Source organism: Dromiciops gliroides, chromosome 1 (genome assembly GCF_019393635.1).
Source record: "Dromiciops gliroides isolate mDroGli1 chromosome 1, mDroGli1.pri, whole genome shotgun sequence".
Lineage (NCBI taxonomy): Eukaryota > Metazoa > Chordata > Mammalia > Microbiotheria > Microbiotheriidae > Dromiciops > Dromiciops gliroides.
In genome coordinates, this window is record NC_057861.1 from 262,046,087 (window position 1) to 262,060,859 (window position 14,773).

Genomic DNA, 14,773 nt, shown 5'->3' on the forward strand with positions numbered 1-14,773 from the left:
AACACAGATGTCTTAACCATGATAACTTAGGCATAATCATAAATACTGGCCAAAAGGCATCACATTTTAAAAGGAGCTAAGCAAGTTAACAAGGCAGCGAGGTCATATAGTGGATAGAATACTGGGCTCGGAATCAGGAAGACCTATCTTCCTGAGTTCAAATTTGCTCTCAGACACTTATTAGTTATGTGATCCTAGGAAAGTCACTTAACCCTGTTTTTCTAAGTTCCTCATCTATAAAACAAGCTGGAGAAAAAAATGGCAAGTATCTTTGCCAAGAAAATTCCAAAATGGGGTCACAAAGAGTTGAACATGACTGAAGCAACCAAACAACAAGAAGTTCAACAAGCTAAGCAAATGATTCCAATGGGGGGCAGCTAGGTGGCACAGTGGATAGAACACTGTCCCTGGATTCAGGAGGACTTGAGTTCAAATCCGGCCTCAGACCCTTGACACTTACTAGCTGTGTGACCCTGGGAAAGTCACTTAACCCCAACTGCCTCACCAAAAAAAAAAAAAAAAGATTCCTATGGCCACACAGTAGCCACATTGAATGTAAAACCAGGGAAAGTTGGTTTCCCTAATAGGGAAACCTATTCAATAGGAAAGTCAATTCCATTTAACATTCAGTAAGTACCTACTATGGGTAAGAGGCTATGCTAGGCACTAATAATAATAGCTATCATTTACAGAGTGCCTTATAGTTCACAAAACACTTTACATATGTTGTCTCATTTGAGCCCCACAACAATCATGTGAAATAGGTCTTATCATCATCCCCATTTTATGGATAGGGGAAACCAAGGCTAAGAAAAGTCTGAAGAACTAGTAAGTGCCTGGGGCAGCATCAAACCAGCACTATCTACTGCAAAACCTTGCTGCCTGGGCCACTAAAGATATTAAGCCAAAAATAAAACAGTCCCTAGCCTCAAAATTTACATTCTAGGAGACAGAACACATACATACACACAAATGCAAATTAATTTAATCCATTAAACAATTATTAGGCACTAACTATGCACAACATTGTGAGAGAGACAATGATGAATAAAACACAATCCCTGTCCTAATGGAGTTTCCAGTCTAATAGAGCATATTCATCATACTATTCAAATAACTAAAATATGAGGAAAGTAAAGAAACAGACCCAAAGAGGCAATTCTGAAGAAAAAGATTACTTCTCTTTTGGGGGAATCAGGGAAGAAGGACTTCATTAAAGACAAGGCAATTTGAGCAGGGCTCGAATTAAAAATTATACAGGTAGAACTGAGAGTAAAGAACATTCCAGGCAGTGGGAATAGCATGAACAAAAGAAAGAAAAGCAAAGGACATAGGGAAGAGAAAGTAATTCAATTTTACTGAAATATAAAGCATATAAAAGGGAGAAGAGGGAAGTAAGGTTGGAAAGGTAAATCAGGACCAAATTGGGGTGGTGGGTTTTGAATGCCAGGCAAAGGAGCTTAGACTTATTTCAGTAGGTTAAAGGAGTGGGGAGGCACTAAAGATTTTAGGGAGAGGCAGAGTTATAAGCAAAGAAAACCATGAAGTCAGCCTGGGAAGCTGAAGAACAAAATTCCCAAGACATAACAAGTGTTAAAGATTAATGAACTGGGAGGAAGGAAAAGAACAATGTAAAGGAGTTATTTGACTGTTTAAGGTGACAAAAAATATAAATGAGGAACAGATGCCAAACTGACCTTAAAACTAAAAAATGCAATAAAAATGGCAATAATTATGTATTCATATGCCCTTTTCCCAACTCTACAAAATTTTTATATGAGAATAATGTACATCAGTGGATATCCTTGATTAAGACTTACAAAGAGAACAAGTAGGCTTTCCGAAACAATATTTTACAGAACCTATCTTTAACATGAGATACAAACTGGCTTAAAGGTATAAATATAAGATTCCTCTAGTGCTTATTTATTTTTTAACTTTAAAAAAAGATATGGGGGGGGCAGCTAGATGGCGCAGTGGATAGAGCACTGTCCCTGGAGTCAGGAGTACCTGAGTTCAAATCCGGCCTCAGACACTTAACACTTACTAGCTGTTTGACCCCGGGCAAGTCACTTAACCCCCATTGCCTCACCAAAAAAAAAAAAAAAAAAGATATGGGGCAGCTAGGTGGCACAGTGGATAAAGCACCAGCCCTGAATTCAGGAGGACCTGAGTTCAAATCCAGTCTCAGACGCTTGACACTTACTAGCTGTGTGACCCTGGGCAAGTCACTTAACCCCAATCGCCCCTCCCCCCCCCAAAAAAGATATACTATCATAGTAGATAACAATAGGATAAAGGACCTCTTCCAACATATAGTAAACTCTTAAACATCCTGAAAGATGCAACCAAGATAACTTTGTTTGAAGACAAACATTATTATTATAAAGCAAGACATAAACTAGAGAGGTGTAATGCTTGCCAAAATAGTTAGCCTCTATCATGGAGTACAAATCAAGGAGGGATTCTCAACAGATGATGAAGTGGTCGAGATGATTCTGTTTGGGTATGACTTTGTGCTGATTGCATCAAGGGCCCTAACATTGAAGAGCATCCTACATGAGATCCATAATCACTCAAATAGCTTGGCCTAACTACCCAAATGGGAACACCAAGTGGACAAACAATGTCTATTGTCCGGACTATGGCATGAAGTTGGATAGAAAAGCCACAGAGAGAGTTCATAAGGACATTTATGTTAGATAGACTCTATCTATACTTGGAAAATGAACTGAACCCAGAAATGAATTGGAGGAGCAGAGTGGCCTATACTGCCTTTGGAAAATGGAACAGTACTTTTAAGCTCTTCCCAAAAACAAAAGTCCACCTTTTTGACACCAGTAATATTTCAGTGATGATGGATGGCAGCAAGTCAGAATACAACAGTCTCTGAATAAAGCTGCGGGTCATCCAAAGGACCATAGACAGGTACATGTTGGGCATGTAAATGTCAAAGATATCATCAGAGAGAGATATAACCAGAAAAAGGAAGTGATCTGGTGGTGCAGCATGAGTGAAAAACAGACAACCTGCATAATCTGTTCATGTCCACAAAATGTCAAGGAAGCCTCCAGGACACTGAGTGGACCTACTGTGAAGGATTAATAGGACATGAACAAGAATTGCAAATTACAAAAGGGTACAGATTGGTTACAATCCACACCAACAGAGAGAGTACCCGTATCAGTAAGATCATAAATCCCTCAGAGGTATATTAGTATTGGAGGAAAGTGCAATATCCAAAAAATAAAAAATAAAAAGGAGATAATGACAATAGATAATGGAAAGAAGGAATAGGTGAGCAATTCTAATTTTATTTTTGTTTTCTCTGCCAAGAAGAATAATTTGTGGGCTGGAAAGGATAGAACAAAAGTGGCCAAGAGAGAAGTAAAACTGGAGATGGAGGTAGATAAGATGGCTACCCTTGATAAGTTCAAGTCACCAGGCCTAGAAGAACTAAAAAAGTATCAAACAAGTTGACAGCTGCCATTATAGACAGCCTGTCAAATGATTTTTGAAAAGTCATAGAGAACAAGAGAGGAAGTACTCCAAGACTGGAGAAAGGTAAACATTACCCTGACTTTCAAAAAAAGAAACAAGGGTAGAGTCTGTAAAATGGTAGGTTAGACTTAAATTCTATTATTTTGTCAGGAATTAGTTGTTTAAAGGAACAGCTATTGAATATCTAGAAAAAGTCATCCCTGATCATAAAAAGACTATAAAATTTTATAAAGAATAGGTCCTGGATAGAGTACTCTGGCAAGATGGCCAAGTAGGTCAGAAAACTCCAGGTTTTCTAAATTTCCTCCACAAAAAAAGACAGAACATTGCTTCAAAGTGAACACAGAGCAGCAGAAATAAATAAAAGTTGGGGTAAAGCAGTTGTCCTTCTAAGACAACTTTAGAGGACCTCAGGAAAGATTCAACCAGGCAGGCAGACTCTACTGAATCAACAAACAACAAGCCCTAGAAACAGCTGAATCTGGCTACAGACTCAGCCTCAGGAACTTTCACCTCACAGATAGTGTGGGGGGTCAGAGAGCTGAGTAGGGGAAGACTGAAGGACTCTCTGCTCTCTAGTGGGACACCAGTCCTAGCTATGCTGACCAGACACAGTCCCAGGCTGTAGCTGTAGGCCAGTAGAAGCAAACACATGCCAAGTGAATGGGGTAGCACAGAGTTAGGGACCCTGCTGGCTATGGACACTTGCAAGAGAGCAGAGTTCCTGGTTTATGGTCCTAGAAGGGACCACAGGAAGGGAAAAACATTTGGGGTGGAAGGGGGCTAACCATGGCTTAGGGGTAGAGAGGAATGACTCAGGTTGGGTCCCAGGTCAGAGCTTAGAAAATAATAGTAAGAAGATCTGAGGGCTAGAACACCATTGCGCACAAATCAGGACTAGAGCCTAATTACAATAATAAGCTGCTAAAAATAAAATAAAATTGAATTTAAAAAATAAAACAAAATAAAATAAAAATGAGAAGCAAAGAAAAAAGAAGCAACTATATAGGCAGCTGCTATGGGGATAGAGGAGATCTGAGTTCATTTTCGTTTTTCTTTATTTTTGTTGTTTTGTTTTGTTTTGTTGGGGAGAGGGGTGTGGGGGGGTTGTTTTTGGTTTTTGGGTCTTTTTTTTTTTTTGGTTTTTGCAGGGCAATGAGGATTAAGTGACTTGCCCAGGGTCACACAGCTACTAAGTGTCAAGTGTCTGAGGCCAGATTTAAACTCAGGTCCTCCTGAATCCAGGGCCAGTGTTTTATCCACTGAGCCACCTAGCTTCCTGCTCTGAGTTCATTTTCAGAGGAAGATAGTAAAGTTTGTTTGTTTGTTTGTTTGTTTTTTTAAAAGCCATTCTTACAAAGAGAAACATTAAATAAACCCAAAAAGAGTTCTTGGAATAACTTTTGAGTTCTTAAGGACTTCAAAAAGCAAATAAGAGAGGCTGATAACCAATTAGGGGGAAAAAGTAAGGACAATCCAAGAAAAAAAATTATAAAAAGAAAGACAAGCAATTGGAAAAGAGAGATCATAAACTTAGGGAAGAAAATAACTCCTTGAAACTAGAACTGGGCAATGGGAAGCTAATAACATTATAAGACAAGAAATAATAAAACAAATTCAAAAGAATGAAAAAATAGAAGAGAATGTGAAACATTTTATTAGAAAAACTCATCTGGAGAACAGATCAAGGAAAGACAATATAAAAATTGTTGGACTACCTGAAAATTACGCTCAAAATGTCTTAATACAATATTACAAAAAATTGTTAAGGAAAATTGCCCTGAAGTTTTTGAACAAGAAGGCAAAGTAGAAATGGAAAAAAATCTACCAATCACCACCTAAAAGAGATCTCAGGATAAAAACTTACAGGAATATCATAGCCAAGTTTCAAAACTCCCAGTTTAAGGAGAAAACACTACAAGCAACAAGGGGAAAAAAAGTTTAAATACCAAGGAGCTACAATAAGGATCATACAAGACCTAGCAGCTTCTACATTTAAAGACTTGGAACATTATATTTCAAAAACTAAAAGAGCTGGGTTTGAGACCAAAAATAACATACCCAGAAAAGTTTAATATAATCCTGAATGGAAAAAAAGGACATATGATGAGCTGAAAGACTTTCTGATATTTGTGACAAACAGACCAAAACTTAATGAAAATTCAACATATAAGAGCCAGGAGAAACATATGGTAAACATTAAAGACCAATCATAAGAGACTCAATAAGGTCAAACTGTTTACCTCTTATAAGTGATAATGTTATAAGTACTCTTAAGACTGTCATCATTACTTGGTTAAGTTTGAAAGAAAGGCTTGGGCTTAGCTGAATATGATGGGTTGATTCCAAAAAATAAAACTATGTAAGAAGAAGTAAAAAGGAGAAAATATCTCATACAAATGAGGCATGAAAGGAAGAACTGATACAGAAAAGGCAAGTGAGAGTGAAGGGGTGGTGGTGCTAGAACCTTACTCTCATAGGAAATGGGTTAAAGTTAGAACAACACACAACTAGAAGGACATAAAAGTCTTAAAATTTTAGAAAGAAATAAGAGAGCAGAGAATAGGGTAAGGGAGGGACTTTAAGAAGGATATAAAGAACAAGAATTAGGAAGGAGGAAGAGGATAAGGGAGGAACTCTTAGGGGGGTGAATACATAAAGGACTCTTAGAGGGGTGGGTACAATCAAGGCAAGGAGCAGTTAGGAGTACATGAGACTCCTGAGGAGAGATAGGGTAAATAGGGTGAGAAGTATATGAAGAAAAATAGGAGGGAGGGAATTATACAACTAGTAACTATAACTTTGAATGTGAATGGGATGGATTTACCCATAAAATGGAAACAGAACAAATTAAAAATCTGAATTCAAAACAAGAATCACAATTTAAAATGAGAGAGACATTCAGAGTTAAAATAAAGGGCTGCAGTCGAATTTATTATATTTCACCTGATATAAAAAAATTCAGGAGTAGCAACCATGATCTCAGACAAGATTAGAGCTAAAATAGATTAAATTAAAAGAAATAAGCAGGAAAACTATACTATATTATTAAATATTATTTTAGAAATGGTAGGAAAAGCAATAAGAAGAAAAAGAAATTGAAGGAATCAGAATGGTAAATAAGGCAATAAACTATTTCTTCTTTCAAACAATGTAAGGATGTATTTGGAAAATCCTAAAGATACAACTAAAAAGTTAGTTAAAACAATTAATAATTTTAGAAAAGGATATAAAATAAATGCACATAAATCATAAGCATTTTTATATATCACCAACAAAACAATGAAAAAATAGATAGTAAGAGATACCCCTTTTAAAATAACTGTAAGGGGCAGCTGGGTAGCGCAGTGGATAAAGCACTAACCCTAGATTCAGAAGGACCTGAGTTCAAATCTGGCCCCAAACACTTGACACCTACCAGCTGTGTGACCCTGGGCAAGTCACTTAACCCTCATTGCCCCACAAAAAAAAAAAATTTTTTTTAAACTGTAGATAGTATGTTATACTATATAACATACCTGAAAGTATACCTGCCAAAAGAGACCCAGGAACTACATGAACATAATTATAAAATACTTTTTAGACAAGTAAAGGCAGATTTAAATAATTAGAAAAATATCCATTTCTGGGTAGGCAAAGCCAATATATTAAAAAAAAACAATTTTGGGGCAGTGAGGTAGCGCAGTGGATAAAGCACCGACCCTGGAATCAGGAGGACCTGAGTTCAAATCTGGCCTCAGACACTTGACACTAGCTGTGTGACTCTGGGCAAGTTACTTAACCCTCACTGCCCTGCCCCCCCCCCAAAAAAAAAATTTATCTAATTTATTTATTCAATCATATCCCAATTAAATACCTTTAAAAGCATTTTAATGAGTTAGAAAAAAATAATAACAAAATTCATCTGGAAGAACAAACGGTCAAGAATTTCAAAGATAATAAAAAAATAATTTAAAGGAAGGAGGTTCAGCAGTCCCAGATCTTAAAACATATTATAAGGCAGTAAATATCCAAATTATCTGATACCAGCTAAGAAAACAGAAAGGTCAATCAGTGTAACAGAGTAGACATACAATACACAGTAGTAAAGGATTATAGCAACCTTTTATTTGACAAATGTAAAAATTTAAATTTGGAGGATAAGAATGCATTATTTGGTAAAAATTGTTGGGAAAGCTGAAAAGCTAACTGGCAAAAATCAGGCATAGACCAATATCTTAAACCATTTACCAAGATAATGTCAAAATGGATACATGACCTAGATATAAAGGGAGATATCACAACAAAATTAGAATATTGAACATATTCCCTATCAGACTTAGGCATAGGTGAACAATTTATGAATAAACAAGAGATAGAGAGCATTATGAGATATAAAATGGATAATTTCAATTATATTAAATTTAAAAGTGTTTGTAAATAATACCAGTGCAACCAAAATTAGAAGGGAAGAAGAAAGCTGGGAAACAATTTTTACAGCCAGTATTTCTGATAAAGGTCTCATTTCTAAAATATATAGGGAACTAAATCAAATCGATAAGAATGCAAATCATTCCCCAATTGAGAAATGATCAAAGTATATGAACAGGCAGTTTTCAGAAGAAGAAATCAAAGCAATCTATTGCCATATGATCTAATCACTATTGATTAGAGAAATACAAATTAAAACAACTCTGAGGTACTACTTCACACCTATCAGGAAAATAATAAATGTTGGAGAAGCTGTGGAAAAAATTGGAACACAAATGCATTGCTGGTAGAGTTGTGAACTGATCCAACAATTGTGGAGAGCAATCTGGAACCATGCCCAAAAGGCTATGGGGCTGTGCATACCCTTTGAACCAGTAATAGCACTACTAGGTCTAAATTCCAAAAAGATCATAAAAAAGGTAAAAGGACCTGCATATACAAAAATATTTACAGCAGCTCTCTTTGTGGTGGCAAAGAATTGGAAATTGAGGGAATATCCATCAATTGGGGAATGACTGAACAAGTTGTGGAATATGAATGTAATGGAATACTATTGTGCTATAAGAAATGATGAGCAGGCAGATTTCAGAAAAACCTGGAAAGAATTAAGCGTACTGATTCTGAGTGAAATCAGCAGAACCAGGACAACACTGTACATAATAACAGTGACATTGTGTGATAATCAACTGTGATAGACTTAGCTCTTCTTAGCAATACAATAAGCAAAGACAATTCCAAAGGACTCATGATGGAAAAGGCTCTCTACATCCAGAAAAAAGAACTGTGGAATCTGGATGCAGATTGAACCATACTGTTTCTACTTTTTTTTTTCTTTTTTGAGGTTTTTCCTTTTTGTTCTGATCTTCTTTCACAGCATGACTAAGTCAGAAGTATGTTTAATGTACAACCTTTATCAGATTGTTTTCTGTCTTGGGGCAGGGGGAAGGAAGGCAGGAAGAAAGAAAAATTTGGAACTCAAAATCTTATAAAAACAAATGTCGAAAACTATCTTTACATGTAACTGGAAAATAATAAAATACTTTTAAGATTAAAAAAATAAATCAAAACTATGTATAGTCATATGAAAGAATGCTCTAAATCATTACAGATTAGAGAAATGCAAATTAAAATAACTTTGAGATATCATCTTACACTTATCAAACTGGATAAAATGATACATGCCCTTCAACTGGGGAATGGTGAAACAAGTTGTAGTATAGAATTGTGATGAAATATTGCTATGCTATAAGAAACGATGAGCTGTTTGGTTTTAGAAACATGGAAAGACTTAGCTGAAACAATGAACAGTAAAATGAGAAGCCTGAAGAGAATGTTATACATAGTAACAGAAATATTGTACTAAGAACAACTTTGAATGACTAATTCATCTTGAGTATCATAAATTTTCAAACCAACTACAAAGAAACTATAAAGGAAGAGGCTATCCACTTCCAGAAAAAGAACCAATAAACAGAAGTATGTATAGCACAATTTTACATAAATATGTGTGGGTGTATTTGTGTTTAAATATAGCTTTCTCTAGGGCAGGGTTAGGAGGGAAGGAGGAAGGAAAAAAATTAAAAGTGCACAGCAGAGAACAAAAGAAACTTAGAAGGAAACACAAAGAAGCAGGGTAGCTTTGAAAACAATGTATAGTATTTATTCCTTTTTTTTAAAGTAAAGTCTGAAGAGGAAATTCATGCTTGAATTCTCTCTTTATGTTCTGATGTGTACATGGAAATGTCCTTTTTTCCCTATTTTTAAGTTCAAAATTAATTTAAAAACAAAATAGGTCCTGCAAGACTAAATCCACCTCTTTTGGTTACTAAATGAGATCAAGGTAATGCTATAGCTAGTGATCATACCTAGATTTTGGCAAAGTATTTAACAATGTCTCTCATGCTAAGTAAGCTAAAATAGCACAGTTGGGTAGATTCAAACTGATTGAATGAGAAGATCCAAAGAGTTGTCATATCAACCTGGAGGAAGATCTTCAGTAAAATGTCCCAGGGATCTGTGCTTGGTCCAATGTCACTGATAACAAATTTAGGAGGGAAAGCTATAGTGCTGGATTTTAGGATCAAAAAAGAAAAATGACAAGCTAGAATTCTGGATTGAATCTATTAAGTAGAAATTTTGAAGAAATAAATATAATGTCTTATCTTTCAGTTCAAAAACTCAACTTCACAGGTAAAGATTAATAAAGCATACATAGCTTGTAACAGTCTACCTAAAAAAGATCTGTGGATTTTAGTGGACCACAAGCTCAATGAACCAAAAAACATGATATAATCATCAAAAAAGCTAACGTAACCTTATTATAAAGAACTGTAGAAAGGATAATCTTGTTAGGTGACAAAGTAGAGAAGGCAGCATTCATGAAATCAGGAACATTCATCTTCAAGAGTTCAAATCTGACCTCAGAGACTTGCTAACTCGGTGACTGTGAGCAAGTTACTTAACCCCGTTTGCCTCGGTTTGCTCATCAGTAAAATGAGCTGGAGAAGGAAATGGCAAACTACTTTAGGTTCTGAATCAAGAAAACACCAAATGGGGTCATGAAGAGTCAGACACAATTAGTCAACTAAACAACTACAACCCATTAGAATGTAACCTTTAGGGAACAGCTATGTGGCTCAATGGATAAAACACTGGACCTGGAGTCAGGAAGACCTGAGTTCAAATCCTGACTCAGATAATAACTAAATGTGTAACCCTGAACAAGGCGCTTATCCTTAATCCACTGGAGAAAGAAATGACAAACCACTCCAGTATATTTGCCAAGAAAACCCTATGGACAGTATGGTCCACTGGGGTCACAAAGAGTTGGACATAACTCAACAACAACAGCAATCTTGTTATACTCTGTCCTAAACAGATCACACCTTGAAAATTGCTCAGTTCTTCATAAGACATTGATATACTGGAGAGTCAGGGCAGCTAGGTGGCGCAGTGGATAGAGCGCCGGCCCTGGAGTCAGGAGTACCTGAGTTCAAATCCGGCCTCAGACACTTAACACTTACTAGCTGTGTGACCTTGGGCAAGTCACTTAACCCCAACTGCCTCACCAAAAAAAAAAAAAAAAAAAGATATACTGGAGCGTCCAAAGAAAAGTGGCTAGAAATAGGTAAAAAGTTCAGAGTTCAAAGCATATAAAGAAAGACTAGTAGAGATTTTAATCTGGAGAAAAAAAGACTTTGTGAAAGGGGTGGGGTGCTGTTTTCAAATGTTTAAAAGGTTGTCATATAGAAGAGGGATTGTATTTATTCTGTTTGGTCCCAGAATGGAGACCTAAGAGCAACACGTAGGTAGAAGTTGCAAAGAGGCAAATTTAGGTTCTAGTAACAATTTGCATGGGGACTGCAGAGAAAAGAGGTTGAATGAAGACTATTTCAGAGGCTATTCCAATACTCCAGGAGAGAGGTAATAGCCTGCAATAGGATGAGTATACTGGAAATGAGAGAGAAGAAATTGGACTATTTTGGAAGTCAGTGATAAGGGATGTTTCCATCGACAGAAACTGGGAAAATCAAAAGGAAGGACAAAATTAAGTAGGATGGTTAATTTAGCTGGGTTTGGGAGGTCAGTGAGATATACAGATGAAGCTAGCTACTCAGCAAACAGCTATTAATATGGAACTAGAACTTGAGTTTTCATTTGTATGTCTTAACTCCTCCATTACATCACAAGTTGCTTGAGAACAGGAATCTACTTCCTCCTATATTCCCCATAGCAATTAAAATGGCTTTCATGGAGGACATATGAAGTACAATGAAGACATACAGGAGAAAAAAAAGAATATGTAGATGCATAGGAAATAGAAAAAGGAAATGGAGCATTATAAAAAGTTCACCAAGCTTAAAAATTTTTTCAGGCACCACCTTTATATATAGAATCCTGCCAGTTTATGTTTCATGATGAATAATAATGGCATTGTTTAAAGTGTAAGCAGATCAAGAGGTATTATAAACAGATTCTTTGCCCTCTCTAGCCTAAACTGACTCCAGACTAGAGAAATCAGGATAAATAACAAGACCTCAATATTTTACTGCCTTCAAATTATTATAGTGGCACACATAAACACGCAAGAAATGATTAAAAGATTTGTCTTTGTAACTCAAGTTCCTCCACTTATAAAACAATTAAAATTTGTAGCTGGAGATTTCTAAGTTTCATTATTCACAATGCACACACACACATATTTATAAAATGCACATATTTGAATAAAAGAGGAATCCACTCTACCATAAATATCCACAATAATATCTTTGATGACAAAACCAGGTCGCAAGAAAAGAAAAAGAGGATCATATGCAGATGAATGAAGATCAGTGAAAATCCAACCACACTAAATCTTATATACAAAAAAGACAGCCATTTATTTTAAGTAGGAAGTTTTTCCACCCACTCACATCATAAATGTTTTTTCCAGGATCTATCACAGTAACATGACCATGAAAAAAAGCCTAATCCATTGAATGGGAAGCAGCTGACTACCCATGATTCACTACTTACTGAAGATAGGATTGCCAGTTGACTTTATTGGCCCGAACTTCTGCAGCCTTGGCAGCAATGATGTTTGTTGGGACAGCATTATCCACAGCACCTCGGATATCCATTTTGGTCATCTAAATTTGTAGTCTTGAATTTTTTCAACGAATCTTCAATGTGAGTTAGATCTTCAATACTAAGTCAGATGTAAGGAAAAAGCAGACCCAAAGTAAAACAAAGTTACATTATTCTTCCCAAATTTTAATTACTTAGAAAAGTGACCAGATATAAATCTTAGACATAAATATCCCCCTCTAGCAACTAGATGTAATGTAAAATGGGGGGAAGGGGGAGGAAAAGGAGACAACAGACTTCCACTATAGAAAAGATGATTGCTAAGGTCCCTTCCAACTCTAAGATCCAAGGTGTCCAACTATGGATTGCAGCCTAAGGGTGACATTTTCATCTTGTACTTTTATTTTTCCAGAAAAGAAGCCTCTTCAAAATATTTCCATTAATGTAAGGATAACATCATGATAGAAATCATTTAAAGTAACATCAGAAATTGTTTGAATAAGATACACAGTATGAGAAAATGTTTCAAATTTATGCAAGTAGGATTAACTTCTCTTCTTTGTTCTCCTGAGAGAGTGTAAATATGCAGAACCTCTAAAGTACAAGTAAAGCCATATATAGCATCAATTTATCAATTTTATTAATTGATTAAAAGAATGACATTGCATAAAATTTTTAAAACTTTTTAAAGGGCAATATTTCTGATGTAAAAGACTGACTTATCGATTAAAATGAAATTTTGAGTAGAAAAGTTATTTCTCCCAGTAAGAATTAATTTTTCTATTATTTCACAAACATCAGTTCTCTTACAAGGCTGTGTTGCAATGTCCAAGTATAAACAGTACTGAAAGTCTATTATGATCAAGGGCGTCTAAAGCCTTAATGTAATAAGTGGCTTTCTCCTCATATATAAATAAAGATTACTAATCAATTGCTAACGTATCATGTTGCTACTTAAAGTATAAAATACATTTCCAATATCACTAGTTATATATAGCCTCACAAAAAAGCGAAGATCATTTTCTATTCTACAAAACCAAAGACCTTCAGTTTTAGTACTAATCTCATAATCTGAGGGTTTGCTGTCTAAACAAATGGTTGTGACAAAGATAGGACAGGCCAGACCAGAGGGAAGAAGCAGGTGATCTCTGCAACCAACTGGCCCAGGCCCAATCAGTTTTTCCTATTGCGGCAGGCAGCGATGAGGACAATTACCTGAATACTAAAAACAACCTTTATCAGAAAGAGCCCCTATCAGCCTAAAGCCTAAACCGAAACAGTACTCACGCTGTAGGGCCCAAATGGAGAAAGGGGGGAAGGGGGAGTTAGAAAAGAATGTGTCGCAGCTTTGGGAAACGGCCACCTCCCAGATGCCAAGGGCCCTTCGAGTCCTTCTGAAGGCCGAGCCTTCCTCCCCGGCCTCCTATCATCCAGAAACAAGAACTCCAAAGTTCAGACTTCCCGACGACGGGGGTATTGAGGGGACAGGGGCCGGGGGAGGGAGGGGGATAGTTGGGCAAGTCTGGAAAGGAAAGTAAGCGCTCCCCAACCTCCCACCTCTTCCTCACCTTTACCTACGTTCGCAAGAATGAGAAAGGGGGCGAAAATACGATTCGTCCAAGTCAGTCTCAAAAGGCCCAGACTAGGGCATCCCACTGGAGGTAGACAGAGAAGTGACAGGGGCTCTTGGAGCGGGGGTCGGGCCCGGGGCGCCTTCTCCTCCACCCCCACCCCAGCCCAGCCCCAATCTTACCCGGTGCTGGACGCACTGCCGGCAAAGGTCTAGGAGCCCGGGTGCGAGCAGAAAGCAGTGGAGGACACGCCGAGAGAGATAGCCCCAGGACGAGCTGGGGCCGCAGAATAACCAGAAGAAAACCGGCTGTTGCCGTCCGGAACTGACAGAGCGCGGGTCATGTGACAGGGCGGCACGTGACGAACCCCGGACTGCGGAAGCCGGGAGGGTTCTGGGATCTCGCGCGGCGAGGGCGGGGCTCAGTCTTCTGCTCTCCCTGATGGAGCGTGTTATCTTCTTCACCTTGCGCTCCTTAAAGCCTGGCCGGTGACCGGTGGAGACGCTCGCTGGTCGGCTCCGGGGCGTGTGCTCGGGGACTACCGTGCCCGACGAACAGGGTCGACCGACTGGCCCAAGGCCGGACGAGCTTGGCGGGCCCTCACCCAGGCCGGAGATCGTGGAGAACCGCGCTCATGGTGCGGGCAGAAAAGGGAACCTGAGGCA

General features: G+C 37.6%; 1 protein-coding gene across 2 annotated transcripts in view; it reads right to left on the reverse strand.

Moving 5' to 3' along the window:
* The window catches only part of ATP6V1H (ATPase H+ transporting V1 subunit H), a 111,040-nt gene extending 96,592 nt beyond the window's left edge, over positions 1-14,448 (reverse strand). For both annotated transcript variants that reach the window (XM_043975830.1, XM_043975829.1), the window contains exons 1-2: positions 14,291-14,448; positions 12,487-12,658 (exon numbers count right to left, since the gene is read on the reverse strand). In XM_043975830.1, the coding sequence (XP_043831765.1) occupies positions 12,487-12,599 (113 nt within the window). In that variant the 5' untranslated portion in view covers positions 12,600-12,658; positions 14,291-14,448. The remainder of the gene's footprint in view (positions 1-12,486; positions 12,659-14,290) is intronic.
* Positions 14,449-14,773: the final 325 nt, after the last annotated feature.